Genomic DNA, 18624 nt, shown 5'->3' on the forward strand with positions numbered 1-18624 from the left:
CCACATGAAATCTAGATATATAGATCTATTCAAATATTATTCATTCCAACTGCTTCCCAAACAAAGATAACGAAGCTTTTTTGTTTTGTTTTGTTTCTCTGCTAAAGATTAGTGATACAGAGCAATGGGAGACTCTTGCCTTCACGCCTACTCTTACTTCAGGCCTTCCTTTTTTCTTTCATCTAGGGGCTACCTCTGGACCTGATGACCTTTGTCATCATATGGAGGAATGTCTCACTTTTTTTTTTAATTAAATTTAATGTAAAAGATGTTTTTGAGAAAAACATAGTAGAACTCCCCCTAATCCCCTGCATTTCATCTCTCTTCTTCCATCTCTAATTTCTGAATGGTGCCTGAATGGAGAAAAATGGCAGCCGTTAATGAGAACACTAGTGGTGACCTTCTCTAGATTTTTAACTAATTCAGCATATCACTGCTTCTTGCTTGAAGAGTGAAGTTCCCTTTCCAGTGATCTATGCAGAGCAGGATTGAATAATGTGGGACCAGTGAAAACAGAAAACATTAGGAATCAATAGGAACCAACTGTCTAGAGAAAGAGAGTGGCTGCTTTTATCTGTCACTTTAGGGGATTTGCCTGAGTAGCAATTTGTATAGAGGCACCGGAAGAGATTAGTGAAGGATGAGTCATGAAATATGCTCACAAAGGCAAGAGTATACAAGCATTTTTTGAAGAGCAGAATTATGAGGAAAAAAACTGTTCTGGAAACATGTAATCATGAGATAGGGCGTCAGCTGGGAAAGGCAGGTACCCAGCAAACAGTCAGCCAGGATAATCAAACTGTTGGTAGGTAAAACTGACAAATTATATGAGAAGATAGAAAACACCAGCAACAGAGAAACAAAAAGAAAAAAAAAGAAAAACTAAAATAAAAGAAAAACCGAAGACAAAAAAAAAGTTTAATTTGGATGTATTTCGATAAAATAAGCTTTGGGGCATTTTTCATTTAGTTGGACTGGAATAGAATGGACAAACCAGGAATGGAGTGTGGTTGTTATGCACCTGCTGGAGTCAAAGTGCAGGATGAGCAACCCTTGTCTGTCTGAGAGAAGACAAGTAATATGGGCTGTCACAGGGTTAGTTTCCGAGTCCTTCATGTTTATGCTTTTCTGGCAGAGTTACGAGGAGGCCTGCATATTCTCATTAGGCAGACGGAAAAGAAGTGCCCTCTCTTAGGCCATTACAAAAACCATACCTGACTTAAACCACCTGGTACAAGAAGTGATGCTAAATTGATGAAAAAATGTGCTAAGCTTCTAAATGTGCATCAGTATCATTGTTGTCATAGGGCATACTAATGTGCTGTGGAAGAGAATAGCTGTTAAAGCTTTTTCTTCTTTTATTGTTTTGAAAGTGAACCTAAGGGTCTATTTGTTTCTGTTTTGTATTCAATATTCTCAGTATTTCTCAGCACTTACATGGTTTGATGTAAGCGTGTTAGTATAGCAAATTCTATCCCAGTGGGATTTTATGTTCTTCAAAACTTTAATAACATTTGTACCACAATCCTTTCTGCAGTAACTGTATTATTTTATCCAAATCAGGCCTGGGTTTCAGTAGCAATTCTTGGAAAGTTGATTAACAGCCTTTTCAGCTTTTCAGACAATTGATTCTCCTAGGAAAGCACACAAATACCCTGTGTGAAGTAGGCATATCTAAAATAACTTTGATGATTAGGTGATTTTTATTTTTGTTATCTACAAACAACAACGAAAAAAGGTATTTTTGAGTACTACAAAAGCATGTGCAGAGAACAGTATTAGCTGTGATTACTGGTGCGTCATTAGCATTCAGGAGGCAGTGATGTTACTTTTTGTTTTGCTCTTTTCATCAGTTTGTTTCTTTTGATGGTTTCCTCATATTTTGGGTAGTCTTACTTGGAATAATGAATACAGAATCAAGTTGGCTCTGTAAAATAGTCAGTGCCCTTTTAAGCATACACTGTCTTTTTTCTATATCCCCTGTGTCTTTAGCGTGGGACAAAAATTATTCTGTGCCAATAGTTTTAGAAAGAAAGGGGAATGATCCTGTTGAATAGGGTAAAGCAACCCCCAGCCATTTCTTTCTTTCATCTCAGTCAAAATTTTCCAGGTTTCAGAGCTCAGAGAAATTTACTGTCTCCATTTACCCTTAGCTTCTCAGTCAGATGTTTTAGGGAGTAAACGGGAGGAAGACTTTTGAATTCCCCCTACCTCCTTATTTCTTCCTTTCTTTCAAGTGCTGAGTTTCTCAGTGGTGCTTATGGCAGGTGAGGGCTGGAATCGCATCGTTTCCAGAGCCGGTGTGGCTGCTAAGCCAAGCGTTTCCCCAGAGTTCATCGCAGACTCTCTCCCGCTCCTTACTGGGAGACCTTTTTGTGCAGGGCAACTGGGGCTCTCATCCCTGTGCATGGCAGTTAGTGCCAGGAGTGTCTGCTGGGACTTCTCCCTTTCCTTGCAAGGAGTTTTGTGTAGCTGGCTGCATGGAACGTGTCAGTCTCAGGGAATAACTAAATATATATATATATATATTTTTTTTTTAAAAAAAGGAAAGCTGTTGTGCGATTAGTCACACAATAGCTTTCCTTTTTTTTTTAGTTTTTAGTTTTTTATTATTATTTTGAAAGACAGCAGGCAGGATTATAGCTACAATTATTCTAAAGTTTATATAAATAATTGCTTTCAGCAATAGTGCTAGGTTAGTTTGTTACTGCTTGGAATGAGCAGTTCCAAGAAAGAAAAGAAAGAGATAATGGGTGCATTTGTGTGAAAACAAGAATAGTTTAGCAAGTGGATTCCCAAAATATTTCTCATTCAGCCTTCAAAATACCCAGCAACTCAGAAAGCAGTGTTTTCCATAAAGAAGCAAGAGACTGTTTGGAAATGGTTTAAAGTAACCATGACTAAAATGAAAGGCAACAATGTTGGGCAAATTTGCAGTAAGCTTAGTTCCCTAGAAACGTTTTTTATTTTGTATTTGATGAAAGTACTGATGCCATACCTGGGAAATGCAGTTCTTCGGGGAATAGCTAAGATTTTACTTGGCTTGTGGGTTTTATTTTGTTTGTTTGTTTTTTCATTTTTATTAAAAAAAAAAAGCCTCTTGTGCATCGAAAGGAAAGCTCTTTGGAGGTACTTATAAGAGCTCTGTGGATAAATCTTATCTCATGGGGCTGATTTGGCTTTCCTGTCAGAATAAAGGCAAATACATTCAATTAGTAGCAGGATTTTAAATGTAGCTTTTGTGAAAAAGTTTCCCTCCTGTACATCATTAAAATTAGCATTAAAATTAGCAATATGCTTTCAATTAAGTGTAATTCGCTAATCTATACTATGATTTTTTTTTTGAGTGCAGAAGCTTTCATCACCACATGATCCTCTGCCGAACTTTAAATGTTTTTTAACTAATAAAAATTGTTCTTTGTGAGGTTGTATATTTAGATCAGTATGTTAAAAGCACATTTGTATGCTGCTGAAAGGCCTGTGTGAACTGCAAATAATTCTGGTGTTTTTGATGCCTACATTGTTTAACGTATCTGGAACGTTCCAGATTCCTGGTACACGCTTCATTCTGAAACACAGACCATTAGAGAGAATAGATGTTGACTCAAAATGTTGGGGTTGTGATTGTGTTAAACCAAAAAAAGCTTGTCACACAAGATAATGTGCTAACAGTTCTTGTCAAATTATTTCATTTACTGAAATTCCTTCTTAAGGTTAAGAGAAGTCAAAATGAATGGTTCCATTCTTTTGTTTCAGGAACTGCAGTTTGAGAGACTGACTCGAGAACTTGAGGCTGAACGTCAGATTGTAGCTAGCCAGCTGGAGAGATGTAAGCTTGGATCAGAAACTGGAAGCATGAGCAGCATTAGGTAATGTACGAATTGCTAATTTCTTTGCTCCGGTAATGAATTAACATGGAGAACAAATTGTATTGATCATCTTCTTGTCAAGAATTATACGTGAGGGAGCAAGAGCTTTTAATAGAGTTTGCAAATTTGCATTTTGACCCATTTTTTTTTACAGGATGTTTCAACCAAAAGATGAATTTCTGTGCAATCTGCTATGTGATTTATCCACTAACAAAATGGTAGTCACATCTGCAATTCATTGACTTGCCGTAATATTCAATTAATAACCAAAGCTCCCTTTCCCACTACCTATGCAACTACCATTTTCAACCAAAAGATTTTTAGCTTCATATTTGAGGAAATGTGTTGATAAGTATGTGATAAGTTTTCTTATCATTCTATCATTCAAAGCATTAAAAGCTTTAGAGATCATTTCAGATGCATATGCAGTATAATTATGTAAAGCTTGTGCTGATCTTGCATCAAAATGTAATGATAAAGTAGGACTCTCCCTCTTTTTTGAAGCCTGGCTTTCTTAAATTAAGTTGTTCTGGCACAGTGGTTGGATGATGATAGGATTCTTTTAAGAAAGTGTTGTAACAAAAGGAAGCTCATCTCTGGACACCTTGGTTGGGAATAAAGATTTTGTAGTTTTTAGCTTTTGATGGTAGTTAATTTGTTTTCTCTGGTGAACATAATAAATGAAGGCTGATATTGTTTCAGTTTCAAGGATCCAGAAGAAAAAAATATGTATTGTATTCCTGCTTCACCAGCTCAGCTGAGAAAGCCAGCTCAGCATCACTTTATATAAAAATTAGACACTGAATGGAAACAACTTCTTTTTCCACAATAAGTGTGATATCTTTCTAATATACAAGATGAAGCATGATATGCTGAGCTTAGTAAAGTGTTAGGTGGTATTAGTAGAAAAAGAACAAAAATATCTGTGACTACTGTATGAAGTTTTTTCTTAGTTCATGCAATTCAATCCTCAATCAAATATACGACTGTTTTCTAAGAAATGTAGGAAATAATTGCTGAGTAGAATGCCAAAGATGAAACAAAAATGGTGAAAGTAACAGTTCAATTAAAACAGCAGAAGACAGGAGAATCCTTCATTAGTTCAGCAGAATCTGTCCATAAAGTTGATTTAATTATGAATCAGTTGAGAATTGATTTCCTAAAGTGAAAAGCATCTTAATGCATGCTATATATTCTTTTCTACCAATGAGATTTATATGAAAATTATATTAACATTAGCGAGACCATATTGCTTAGAGTTCTTTAAATGCTTATTAGGTAGCTTTTTTGCAAGGCACTACAGTATTATACTTGTTACTTAAGTGCATTTCTACATTACTTTAAACCTAATTCCTTTGAGATTATAGATTCAGGTTCAGTGAAGATTCATTGTAAAAAGCCATAGAACATAATTAATGTAGCATGACTTCATGTCAACGTTTAAATTTTATTTGGTTCCATCCTTTCAAAACTGGATTTCAGGCAAAAAAAAAAAAAAAAAAAAAAAGCAAGTGATGCGGATGGTTTTAAATATGCAGTTTAAGTCTGTTATTTGAACTCTTACTTAAGGAACAGATGATTTTTGAGGTTAAAAATAATTTTATTTTCTTCTCATTCATGTGAAAGGGGGAAAAAAAAGAAAAAAAAAAAAAAAGAAAATTTCACCCTGCTTCTTCCTGGGAAGATTATTTATTGCTCCCAAATCTGAACCTGAACATGATGGCAACCTCCCTGTGAGACCGATCACTGGTTTGGGGAAAAGGGGCAGGGATGATCAGAAGAGGAGATTTACAGCTAAGGAATGAGAGCCGAAAGGGCTTAGGATGTACAGTTTCTTCTCGGCCCACTATTTGGGGAAGCTGGTACCATCTGAAGAAACCATCTGGATTTCAAAATCTCTATCTGTCATATTTTTAATAGAACTTCTCTCTATCTGTAAATGGAGGATGGATACCTAGGCTCATGGTCATTTGTATCTGCTGGCTGCAAGAGCAGCCATCGCGCGGCGCTTTGGCTATCTGTGCCTGGCGCTCACTCTCCCAACCACAGAGCTGGGTCCGATGGATGTCCAAGCTGCCCAGGAGCGGGAGAGAGCCGCCTGCCTCTCCCTCCCCAGGCTTCCTTGTAGGAAGCTGTACACTGAGTGTGGTGGGGCTTGTCCTTTGGGGTCTTGGAGCCGCTGTGCCGGGGTGCACGCTGCCCGCTTCACTCTCCCCATCCGTAGGGAACGGCCTGGCTCTGGGAAGAGTGGCAGCCAGCAGCTCCTGAGAGGGGTAGTTGTCACTGGAGCAGCGTATTGGGAGAATGCCAGGAAAGTGGGCTTAAGAGGAAGGATAGGCTACCCTTCTTCCCTTCTTGCCTGCCTCCTGCCACAAAGAATGAAATGAGGGGGGGGGAAAAAAAAAGTATTTTGCAGAGGAGAGGTTGGTTAATTGGTTCTAGGAACAGGCCTTGAAAAGGAAGCAGCAAGAAAGAAAAGGCATAGGAGGCAGGAAGGCATAATCTTAAGGTTTGATAAATTGGATGATGAAACCCTGAAAAATTCAGACATTTTTCACCTACTTGGAAAAGCGTGCAAAGCCTTTACTGGCAAGTATGTATAAGATGGAAATCATTAGAGGACTGCAGCGACTATAAAACTGCAACAACAACAACAATAAAACCCTAAGGAATGTGCATATGATGGGGGCTGTTTTGCACAACAACAATTTTAGAGGTGCCAACGAGGTAATGGTGGGATTGTAACTGCAGCAGACAGTAACGCTTCTTCCAGTACGGAGGGATTATGCCACCTCCAGTGGTGCCGAAGGAGCAAATGGAATTTCCTGGGAAAGAGGGAGCACAATCTGCGCTTCCTCTTTGTAAGCAGCAGAGCAGCATCTTGCTGCTACAAAGCACGATTTTAAAATCAGCAGAGGGCTTTTCTTTCTGCAATTATACTGGTTGGAGCATTTTGGTGGAAGAAAGTGACTTTTCCTTGAAACCAGAGGTTTCCTTACTACCTCTGAGTAAATGAAATAGTTTTATTTGTTTTAGATATAGGTTAGCTTAAAAAATCCTCCTAATTTAAAAGTTTTTATTTTTTTTATAATAATCTCTGAATGCAAGAATACATTTTTTTAAACATGCTTTCAGGCAGAACACAAACCAAAATGAGAAGCTATAACTATCATTATAGGCCTTTATAGGTGAATAGCTTCTTAAAACAAACGTGTATACAGCATGTATTTTAAATGCTGTCGTATTTAAAGTGATTCTACCTGTAAGTCTTCAATAGAAGTGAATATATTTCCTGCAATGATGTCACCATTGCTTGATGACATCTAGGGTTATTATTCAGATGCTCTTCCTTATTAAGGAATAATCAAACTGGACTGATTGTAATCAGCATATTTTAATACTGGAAAGTTTCTTTTTTTACCACTTGGAAACAATTCATTCAAAATATCTGAAAGGATTTTTTTCTTTTTTATTTTTATTACTTGTGTCTGTTAGTAATCGAGTATCTAAGAGTAGTATGTGGAGCATCTGTCCAAACGTGAAATTTTAGTCAGGCTAAACTAACTTATCGTGGTGCTTACTTAACATATCTTACCCAACATCTTAAACCAAGTGCAGATACGCAAAAATAAAAGTACTTACATGCTTAGAAATTTAATGTCAACTACATTTCATTGTGGAATTATCAGGAAACTTATTTTCAGCTTTGCCTCTTTCAGTGTATGGTCTCCTGAAATCTTCATGTGTGTCTTAAGATTGTGTATCTCAGTGCCACGCTAAAGTCCTGATATATTTCGTTTCATTTTGGCTTTCTGCACTGTCCTTGAAAACTGGTACTTGGCCCAAAAGAAGTTGGGTATCCAGCTGTAAAGAACCTTGTGGTTCAGTTCTGGATCATTAGAGACCTCATGTGTGCCTTTTTCTTGCCACAGAAACCAGGATCCAGAAAGTAAGATGTGTTTACATAATAAAATGCACAGCAGATCCAACCCTGGAACAAGGCTGTAAACTTCATACCTCTCACCGATCTAGCTGCACAACTCAGGCTGGTCAGGCGTAGTGAGAAGCAGGTCTACGTAGCAAGGATAGGAAGCTGCATTAGTAGAACTGCAGTTTCTAGGATATCAAGTAATATCTCTGCACTGTATTTTGCCTGTGGACATAGCAGTTTGTCCAGAAGAGATTCGGTTAATAGGAGTTAGCTCCTCTGTCCAAAGTCTTGCTCAGCTCAAGGGACACAAACACTTTAGTTCTTGCTCAGGATGATTCACTAACCTTGAAGAGTTGGTTCTGGGCACGCAAGGAAACCCTGCTGCTTTAGCACAGTTCATCAATTCAGTGCCAATGTATCTCACAATTGAGATGCATCAAAAATGCCCAGAGTGGGTTTTCCTTGTTATGTGCTTGATGATTAGATGCTTTTAGAGGCCTAGGGTACCGAAATCCCTAAGAATTGTACCAAAAGGACTGGGATGCCTAATGCTCAGGAGCAGTTCTTGGCTGCGGAAATGCGAGGGAAGCAGTGGCCTCTGCTATAGCTGGGTAAAACATTTATACTTTACATTAGGGCAGAACTTTGGGTGTTCTTCCATGTGGCAGTGCTGGCGTGTTGGCGAGCACTGAGCAGCTTGCTAAGCTTGCTTTGCCCGTGCACTACAACGAGGAGCCTAGTCATGTTCAACACTTCTCCATCCTTCTGTCTCAGCTGCTGATTCCTTCTGGGCCACATCCTTCAACCTGTGCCTCCCATTTATACTGATGCCTGACTATCTTTTGAGCACTTCAGTCTCTGTTCATTTTACCTATATACTAACATACGTAATTCTCCATGAACACGCAAATGCTTTGAGCATTCTTAAAACTTTAAGTTTCTGTTTTCCATTTTTATCGCTGTTTAATTTTTTAGCAACTTTTGTTAATTTACAATTTTTTAAATGGAATTCTTACCGTTTGAACCATGTAGGCAGCTCAAATGTAGACAACACTTTTCTTTTAACATATAGTTTATAAGTTGGTCAAGCCCTACAATTTTCTTTTTTTTTTTTTTTCCCGTTTAGCTGAATTTCTTCCCCCTCTTAAATTAGTGGGACTGATTTGGTATTTACTATTGAAAATTTCATGAAAACATTGGCATATATGTTTGAGCATCCAGAGGAAGGTATAAGAGCTTCCATTTTTCTGAAAGTAGCAAAAATATCATCTAATTTACTGACTTCCATGGAAAGTATACCTACGTTATAAATGCTTTATTCCATGCAGTTCTCTCTGAGGTACATATATTATACAGTTCATTAAATGGGAAATTGTTTTACCTTAGAAGCATACAATTTTTGTGAACTCTGTGAAAAAGTGTTCATTGAATCATTAACTGATAAATCCCTAAGATCCCTAGGATTTCGAGTATATTCCAGAGATAGATGAAATGCCCAGTTACATGAGGAGGGGATAATTTTCATTGTGTTGGTTAAATAAAATCCATTTTTGATTTTATCCTGGACAGTTGTGGATGTTAGGTCTAATATAGGCTGCTTGTTGTAGAAGGATGTATGATAGTGTCACATATCACGTGTATCACGTGTACAACATGTGGCTTTTCACACAGCCAGAAACACGCAGCGCTGGCACAAACAGTACCTACAGCATCGGCCGTTGCACCAAGTCAGGGAGAAACCCTAAGCTAGCTCAGTAGTATATGCCGTGTATATGTGTGGCAGATAATATAAGCAGCAGACAAGCTAAGATATACCTGCATGCGGTCACCAGGAAGGTATTAAGGCTGTCAGCATTGCTGTGTGGCTGCATATGAACCAGAAATAGGCTTGTACTTTAGAACAGAAGTTTCTAGACTTTGTAGAATTTGTGTTTCAGAATTGAACCTAATTCTAGTTGTTAGTTGTCTCTCTTAGTGTTATAGCTCTGTAATCTTTGCTATTGTGTAAAGATAAGAATTAGGTTTTTTTTTGTATTCTGTATTACACATGATTTTTTTTTTAAATCTCTTCAGAGAAGAAATGAAGGTGCATAATAGAGTGGCCAATGCTAACTACATGTTTTTCAAAAGGGACATTTTTGGTCCTTCTTTCAGTTAAATTTGGAAAAGATGGTTTTGTATTTTATGAGCAACATGATTACTCGCTGTGATGAGGGGACTAGCTCATGGTTGAAGGAAGAACTTTGACTGTCATTTTCCTAGCAACACCTTGCTTCCTTAGCCATGTCTTGCACATGGTCAACATGGATGGTTTACATGGGGGGAAGATTGGGTAGACTGTTGGGTTTAAAGGATCGTCATCCACAGTACCAAGTCCAACTGGCAGGCAGTGACTGGTGCCCTTCAGGGATCAATACTCTAGGACCAAAGCTATTTAATGTCTTCATTAACCATCTGGATGATGGGAGTGCACAATCCATAAATTTGCCATATCAAATTGGGGGTCAGTATCCAGGGGGGCAGGGCTGCTATTCAGAGATCCCTGCGGAGGCTGCAGAAATGGACTCACCAGAACTTCACAAAACAAAACAAATGAGAGTCCTGTGCCTGGGACAGAATAACCCCTCGCAGCAACACAGGCTGGGGCCAAGCGCCTACAAAGCAGCTCTACACAAAAAGACCAGTGTGTCCTGCAGCAAAGGAAGCCAACTTCATCCTGGGCTGTAGTAGCAAAACTATATCCAGCAGGTCAAGGAAAGTGATTCAGTCCTTCTGTTTGACACCCAGGAGGCTACATCTTGAATATTGTGTCCACTTTTGGGCTCCTCAGTTCCAGAAAGACATCAGCATACTGAAGCAAGTCCAATGGGGTGTCATCAAGATGGTTTGAGGCTGGAGCATGTGGCATATGGAAGAGGCTGAGGGAACTGGGGTTGGTAGCCTTCAGAAGAGAAAGAGAAGAAGGTCTTATTGCTGCCCGTGTTTAGGTAGAAGCAGGGGGTAATGAAGACAAGGCCAGGCTTTTCTCAGATGTGTATTGTGTGAAGAAAACATTTTTCACCATTACGTTTAGTGTTTAACTAGAAAGGGATTGCACAGAGGGCTGTAGGTTTCTGCCCCTGGAGATAACTCAAAAGTGACTGGGCAAGGCCATCACTGTGATGAGCAATCTGCTCTTGTTGCACCTGCTTTGAGCTGGAGCTGGACTGGATAACCCCAAGGATCCCTTTCAACCTAAATATTTCAGATTTTTATTATGATTTCATCATGAATATTATGATAATAGTTGTATTAAACTTCTATGATGTTTCACACAAAATCCTGTATTTCAGAAAAAAAACCCTCTCTCTGTAATCTGAACTAATGAATATATGACTTAATTTTGCTCATAAACATGGTAATTAAAAATGAAAGTGGAAAAATATGTAGTTAGGGTGGACCATAGAGCAAAATTAGAGCCAAAGGAAAAAAGATGCAGTGTTGCCATTATACTATGATAGCAGAAAACTTATCTGTATGCTAAATATGAGTGTTTGGCCAACGTGTATTTAGAAAATAATGTATTTTCAAGTACATTCGTGCACCTTCATTACTGGAAAGCTGTTTTGACTGCATCCTCGTCCTTCATCAACTCAACATGCTATCAATCAAACATGTCAAACTTTCATATTGCTTTAGTTAGTGATGAAAGGACTACTCAGAAGCTTCTAAATTTAAAATACAGGAAGGCCAATTTAAATTAATTGCAAATTAGAAATAAACTTTTAAAAAGAAAAAAAAATGCACAGCAACTATATTGGAATAGAAATAAAAAAGGTGACAAAATTACATTGTTATTTATGAGAATGCCAGTTGTAATTTTTATACTTCTTTTTATACATGAGGCAATAGCATGATATTAAAAGTAAATACACCCAAAAAATAGAGTCAATTTTTTTTAAGTAGTGTTCTTTAAGAAGGTCAGTATCTCAGCAGTTGGCAGAGAAGACTTTGAATAGACATTTGATGACAAATGCTGCAGCCCAGAAACTCCCAGCTCAGTCTGGAGCGTGTGTTTGCTCAGTAGTTTCGAAGCTGAATAAGGTTACAGTTATGTCACACATTGTTGCTTATATTCACTGGGGAGCACATGAAGCTTAACAAGTCACGATTGGTTGAGCTTGTCAGCAGAATTGATCAACAAGTATATTTGAAAAGAAAGATGGAAAAATAGATGCAGTCAGTTTTCTGAAAGTGCTCCTCAGATTTTACTGCGAGTATGACTACTTAGCTGAGGTGAGACAGTGTTTTGATTTTTCTTTTTTTCCCCACAATTATTTTACGTTGCTCTAATTGACCGGACAAGGTGGGACCCTTTAGAAGGGATGGGGAGATTGCTCCTTCCTGAAGAGCAACGAAGCTTGGTCATGAAAGGAAAGACTTCAAAGGGTGCAGGGTACAGGAAGCAAAGGAAGCTCAGTTAAAAACATGAAGCTTACAGTTTGTGGACTGACTGTTGAGTTAAGAGAGTTCCTGTAGAAATGGGAGTGAACGTCAGAGCGAGCGCCAGTCAAACCTCAGAATAATGGAATGAAATTGCTAGGGTCCGAGGAGGACTGTGTAGACTTTGCAGCAACTCAACACCTCCTCCAGTTGGCTAAGACTGAGTAGGGAGGCAGGGACCCAGTTGTGAGGAGACAAGGGCAAAAGGTGAAGGGGAGAAAAGCCTCTAGTTGATTTCTGCAGGGGAAGGATGAAGTGTTTTCTCTAAGGTTCTTCTGTTTAAATGTTAGGCTCTACTTTTTACTCTAAAAGTTGTTAGGGAACTGGGGAGTTGAGCCTTTCAGTAGTCTTAAGGAGAGATATATATCCATCCCAAAGCTTTGATCGCTTTAGGATCTCATCATAATTCATAAATCTGAAACAGCAAGTATGTTTTAGGGGCACGATGTATGCATTTGTGATTTGCTTTTTTTATTTTGTGAATATTATAATAGTAGAGAAAAAAGTTCCTCAATATTTTGCTTCTGTTTTGCATTCAAAAGCATCTTTATAATATTATTTACTTACTGAAAAATGGCTAACAAGCAAAAAAATCAGTAATAAATATGTAACATTCCAAAACTCAAATTTTACCCTAAAGCTTCGCATTGGATAGGAACTGTCTATAGAAGACAAGTATGTAAGAGCAGCGTATTTAACTTCCTTCTTATGAGAGTATTATGTAAAATCTATGGAAAGCGGTGTTAGTAAACTTGTATCTCCATTAGTGGGTAGTGCAGCACAATAAAACATTCCTGTTACATACATTTAGAGGGGATTTATAACAGACTTAGGTTCTATTGAAGAAGAATGTTACTTTTGTTAATTTATCTAGGATTGGTAAAATCTCTACAGATTATTCTTAAATAAAAAATAAACAATATGCATATTTTAATATGTATCTAGCCAATACATCTATGATAAAGAGTATGTTGTGAGTATTGTGATATACAATTATGTCACTTGCCTCAACACTGGCATAGTATGAGCCTGCATACCCAGGTATTCACTGCATAAAAATTCAATATTTAAGAGGTTATTTAAAAAAATACTGAGAACAAAAGTTGATGTGAAAGAAGGAAATGAGAAGAAATCATTACCATTTTTTAGTTATACAGCTTTTCTGCATTTCCATTAATGTAAAATTTGTAGGGGGGTTTTGTTAGTACTCCATACTAACACAGCATAGAATAGAACAGCAGATACTATATATACCCTCATTTATTGATATGTAATCCAATAAAGACTCTATTCAATAGTATAGTTTCTATTCCTATCTATTTGTGGTGTGATAGTGAGATGTCTGAAAGCACTTTACAATTAGCACATTCACAATTTAAATGTCTTACTGCAAGCCACATACTTTGAATATTATGGTAATTTGAAATAACTAATGTTAGGAACCCTTTCTTTATTACTGTAAAAACCGATTATGTGTTGGAGACTGCACTTCCCTGTATGTACTGACTTTTGATAAGCCCTTTGTTGAAAAATTAGAGCAATGCAGTTTACTCTTGAAGACAGATAAGCACTGTTATAGATTGCCTGAGGAAAGCATAAAAACTATCATTTGAAGCTTAACACATTCAATATCCATCAAGGATGGGGTGCAAGTGACAAGACTATTTCTCTACAGCCCTTCTAGCTCTACTTTTATACTACCTTGATGGGCTCGGCTTTAGGAATTTGACAGCATTCTTCTTGTCACCCTTCTTATTTATCAGGTCTAAATCCGTGTTTGGTCTGGGGGAAACTGAAGTCAAGACTAGGGGAAGGTGCCTTGCTATTACTAAGTTCTTCAATTTAGACTTGTGGGAATGTTTGGATAATCCATGAAAGTTGATTATTTATTTATTTATTTTTCTTTAGCACCTACTGCTTCTTGATTCAAATGCGCTGGATACCTTTTTTTTTTTTTTTTTTTTCCTAAATAAATAGGTAGCTTAGGACTGAGAAAAATTCTGAGATGACAGAATTTAATGGCCCTGAGCAATTAACACTGCATACTGTAATAGAATTATTGTAGCCAAGCTGCAGCCAAAGAGACAGTTTAAGGAATGGGCAGAGACTATAACAAAGTCTATCGTTAACGTTGCCTACTGGCCTTACCATGTTAGACCACATTTTCGGTTGTTTCTTACTCTTCCAGACTCTTACACTCTTGTTCAGGTGACCGATTTAAGCTCAAACCTGATCCTTTGGTCTCTTCCTGAACTATGGTGCAGTCTCCAGCCCTGTCTGTGCCTAGCAATGGACCTGGCAATGATCTGGACCTGGACCAGTGGACAGACTTCACAGCTTGACCTCAGCGCTACCTCACTACCGAGGGTTTTGCCAAAGGGCTGACCCTGATTCGCTATTAATAGGGGAACTAAAGGGGTTTATTTTTGCACAGGTTTATAGAAGGAGATCTGTATTTTTCCTGAAATGCTTGCTCCCATCTTTCTAATGGGGTGTATGGTGGAGTAGGAGCAGGATATTGGAACTGGATGAGTGTCCCATCTTGTGTTATCTCATCCTTTGCTTAGTATTGCCAGGGGAAGGAGGGATCACAGCAGAGAGAGGTTGAGTAGTGCATTTAGGATGCCAGAGCAAATTTGGGAGAAATGTTGCAGAGAAGGAACTTCTGATCAAAAAGTGGATGAGGGATCTAGAAGAATTCAGATATGGTCTAGAAGTTGAAGATTTGCATTTAGCAGGCATACACCAGAATCAAAGGAGCAGGATGAGGAAAAGTACGATGGAGTAGGATTAAGAAAATTAAACTGGGGCAGTTTAGAGAAGAGTATAACAGGAGGATAAGGCAGAAGAGCCAGGAAACTGTGTTATTTTGTGCCTAAAACTGGAGGAACAAAGATAAAAGTTGAAAAAATCCATTAATACTGGTATTCAGTTTGAGAAATCTGTATACCAGCTGCTGCCATACTATCTGGTTATAATGACCAGATACTGCGTATTTGGGTAGCAACAGAGCAGAGAAACAGTGAATATCTGGCAAGTATTCAGGTGAATCTTTGCAGTAGAATTAGGCAGCAGAAAGTGAGGCAGTGCTGTTGGGTTTCCTTCTGCAGTTTTTATGAGCAGATAGTTGTTTCTCTTCATGGTCCTTTGCATTGGTCCTGTAGACAACAGTGTTTCTCTTCACACTGACACCGCTTATCGCTAGAGCAGTTTAGAAAGGAAACAGTCGAGAAACTGAAGTTGAGTAATGCTGCTTTTCTACCAGAAGTAAGCCAGTTACAGCTGAAGGCTTCTCAGAACTCTAAGGAAAGCAAATTTTGTTCTTCCACAGATGAAAACAAAGCCTATCTTCTTATTCTTGGAAGAAACAGTTCTGTCTTGTGAACTGAGGTTCAAAGAAATATTGCAAGCAGACATAGTATTTTCTCTCCCTTCATCACCTGCTTCTCACGATCTGATTTTGTGTAGGACACCTTGACTCCTGTCTTGAGCACCATCTTTCCTTTGGTACTTTTTTCCTTCTCCATTTCCTAAGTTTATATTTTACTGTCCTGATGCAAACTCTTTTTATCTTGAAAAGATTTTAGGGTTTTTGCTGTTCTCTGTTAGTTTAGAAATTGTTTCAAATGCTGTGGGTCAGTACGAGGAAACCTTTCCTTGTTCATATGTGATAACATGCACAGGAATTAGCCCTGACTTTCCTTTTTGTTGTCTCCCAACTTCTGAAGGGCTAGCATAAAAGTAAATATCTTCACAGTGCTGCTACAAGTATACATATCAAATATCAGAGTATTGTGTCTGGGAAGTGTTATTAATATGTTTAGCTGAGTTCTGGGAATGTCACAAATGACCACAGTTTTGTTTCCACAGTTTGATACCAAAATGCTTTGAATAGCTAGTGCTAGGCATGTTGCCCTTTCAGTCATTAAGTGAAGATTTTATAGTTTCTTCTGATCTGAGAATCAGAAGTTCTCAAAATAGCTACTGCTTTCCTTGATTCCTCCTCATGAGGAGCTGGTAGGAACCAGTGACAATGATGCGGAACTTTCAGAGCTTCTCATAGAAAAACAAAAATCATATACCCAGAGTATTTGGTAGAAGTGTTCTAGCTGGAGCAAGTGCCTCAGGTAGATTCAGTGGTTCATTCAAGCAAAGAGCTGCCTTATCCCGAAAAATGCTGAGTTTTCCAGTTACAGGAGAAGTATTTCCTAGCTGGCTCTGCGGTTTCCATCAGTGCAAACAGTTACGCAAAAATTTGTTTTCTTCCCTCTCCCTTTCTGTCACCTGCTTCATCCCCAGTCTCACAGAGTAAAAAGAGAGACATTAATTCTTTATTTTTCGCTCAGATTTGTGGGTTTACTCAATAATACACACGTGTCTTCAACGTAAGCCTAGTGTTGCATCAGGAATTTAATGACTTGTACTTATCTGTTGTTATACCCCAAAGCCCAGGAGTTGCCAGTGCTGGAATACCTTCTTTTCCATAAATTGAGATGTATATGGATGGAAAAATATAAAGTCTCTAATCATTTCTTTTTACCTTTCTACTAATTATTAGGAAGTCCGTTTCTTTTTCTAGAAAGCAGTTTGTAAGTAGAATTTTAATATTAACCCATTCAAACTACTTCAGCTAAATAGAATACTGTCCTTTAAACCACACTGGTCTAGAAACATTAGTCTATGCTAAATCATTTGTCAAAATACTGGATTGGTAGATGTTGAGCATTATGAGAATTTTCTTCATTACAGTCGTTGGACTGATCCAATTATAATCAATGCCTCGTAGCTCAGCTATCCAATTTTCCTCTTCTAGTTCATTAACAGAGGGCTCTGACAGACCTTTGGGAATTCATAGCCAAATAATTTGTCAATGAGAGTAGTGTATGTAAATTGATAAATGTAGTTGTTAGGAAGAAATAATCATTGCAAGTTCCTGATGAGAACAGAGTACTCTTAATAATTTGAAGTAATCACTACTTCCACTTTCTAGGATTGTCTGTTGAATATATTATATAAGAATATAGTGCATTTTTCTTCCTAGGAATATGTAAACCTCCAGACATAAATCTCTTCATGTATGAAAGATATATGGAAAGCTAAAGCCTTCAATTTTCTCTCTTCAGTCATTGTCAATCCCATAGAAGAAACAAGTAGGACAGCTCCACATGCATGAATCATGGCATTTAGAAATCTGCTCTTGAGAAGGGAGGGGTAGTTTATGCAGTAAATTACCAAAGTCAATCTGAAAGACCCTTCTGTAGCGACATTTTCACTTGTCAGAATTTTTTCTGGTTTAAAAAAATACTCAAGCTGCGAGAAAATTTTAGTGCTTTTGTTCTACTGTTGCCTCTGTCATTCATCTCTTTCCTTTTCTCACTCCAGTGTTTTTAGTTAGCGCTGTAATTAGGAAGTCACATTTACATTCTATGTTGAATACTTTTAGGACATAGAGTTTTCTTGAACCTTTACTTAAAGCTCTAATCAAAAGCTTTAGAAATAGTGAACAGTTGGATGTTGCTCTCCTTAAAACTCCAGGAGTCTGACTTTACTACTGCTCAGCTTTGTGCTTATTCTGAACTATCATTTAAATCCATATAAACATTGCTTCAGCCACCTTTACTAACAAAATCTCAGTCTTCTCACCTATTACCTGAAGAAATTCACCAAAATTCTTATTTCTTGTTTAATTTTTAGATTGATTTTCAGTGAAGGCCCTTAGTTTTTGTCTTTGCAGGGAAAGGAGCAAAATGCCAAAAAAAGCATCAAGTATTCCTTCTAAATGTATTTACTTTAGTGGTCACACTATACACAACCATGTCAAGGTTCAACTTTCTGCTGCTGCAGTGAAGTGCTGTTAATACATTATTTTGTTCCTTTGCAACTACATTTTGATGTGGTTGATGTAGTTCAGTAGTTGATGGCAACTATTCATTGATGTCACTGTATTCATTTAAAGACAAAAAAAAAAGGATAGTGATATAGTTACAACACATTATTCACATTATTAAAAGACTATGTGGTATGAACCTCCTAGCATCAACAATGTTTAAATGATCATGATTTTGATTTCTTAATGAGTAAAATTCAAAGAAAGCCCTGTAATATACATACTGTAACTCTTAAGAGGGGTTTCATAATTTAAAGCTTTTGCTGAGAATGTAGGCTATGGATGATTTTGTTTTGTTTAAAATAATGGGGAATATACACAGTGAAGAGAGATAAATGACTAATCAGACTTTAGAAAGATACTGTGGTTAATTTATAGCTTGTGTTTTCATAATGACATTTGGTGAGAAACAGAACTGCAGATAACAAAGTATTGAAAAAGAGGAATATCGTATT

The 18624-nt window shown here is 37.7% G+C and overlaps 1 protein-coding gene across 3 annotated transcripts in view; it reads left to right on the forward strand.

The window, feature by feature from the left end:
* The window catches only part of CTNND2 (catenin delta 2), a 550669-nt gene that overhangs the window by 197181 nt on the left and 334864 nt on the right, over positions 1 to 18624 (forward strand). For all 3 annotated transcript variants that reach the window (XM_088528913.1, XM_088528914.1, XM_088528912.1), the window contains exon 3: positions 3757 to 3869. In XM_088528913.1, the coding sequence (XP_088385039.1) occupies positions 3757 to 3869 (113 nt within the window). The remainder of the gene's footprint in view (positions 1 to 3756; positions 3870 to 18624) is intronic.

The sequence above is a fragment of the Tinamus guttatus genome, unplaced genomic scaffold (assembly GCF_059628265.1).
Source record: "Tinamus guttatus ecotype Peru unplaced genomic scaffold, ASM5962826v1 Tinamus_guttatus_pri_ptg000315l, whole genome shotgun sequence".
Taxonomy (NCBI): Eukaryota; Metazoa; Chordata; class Aves; order Tinamiformes; family Tinamidae; genus Tinamus; species Tinamus guttatus.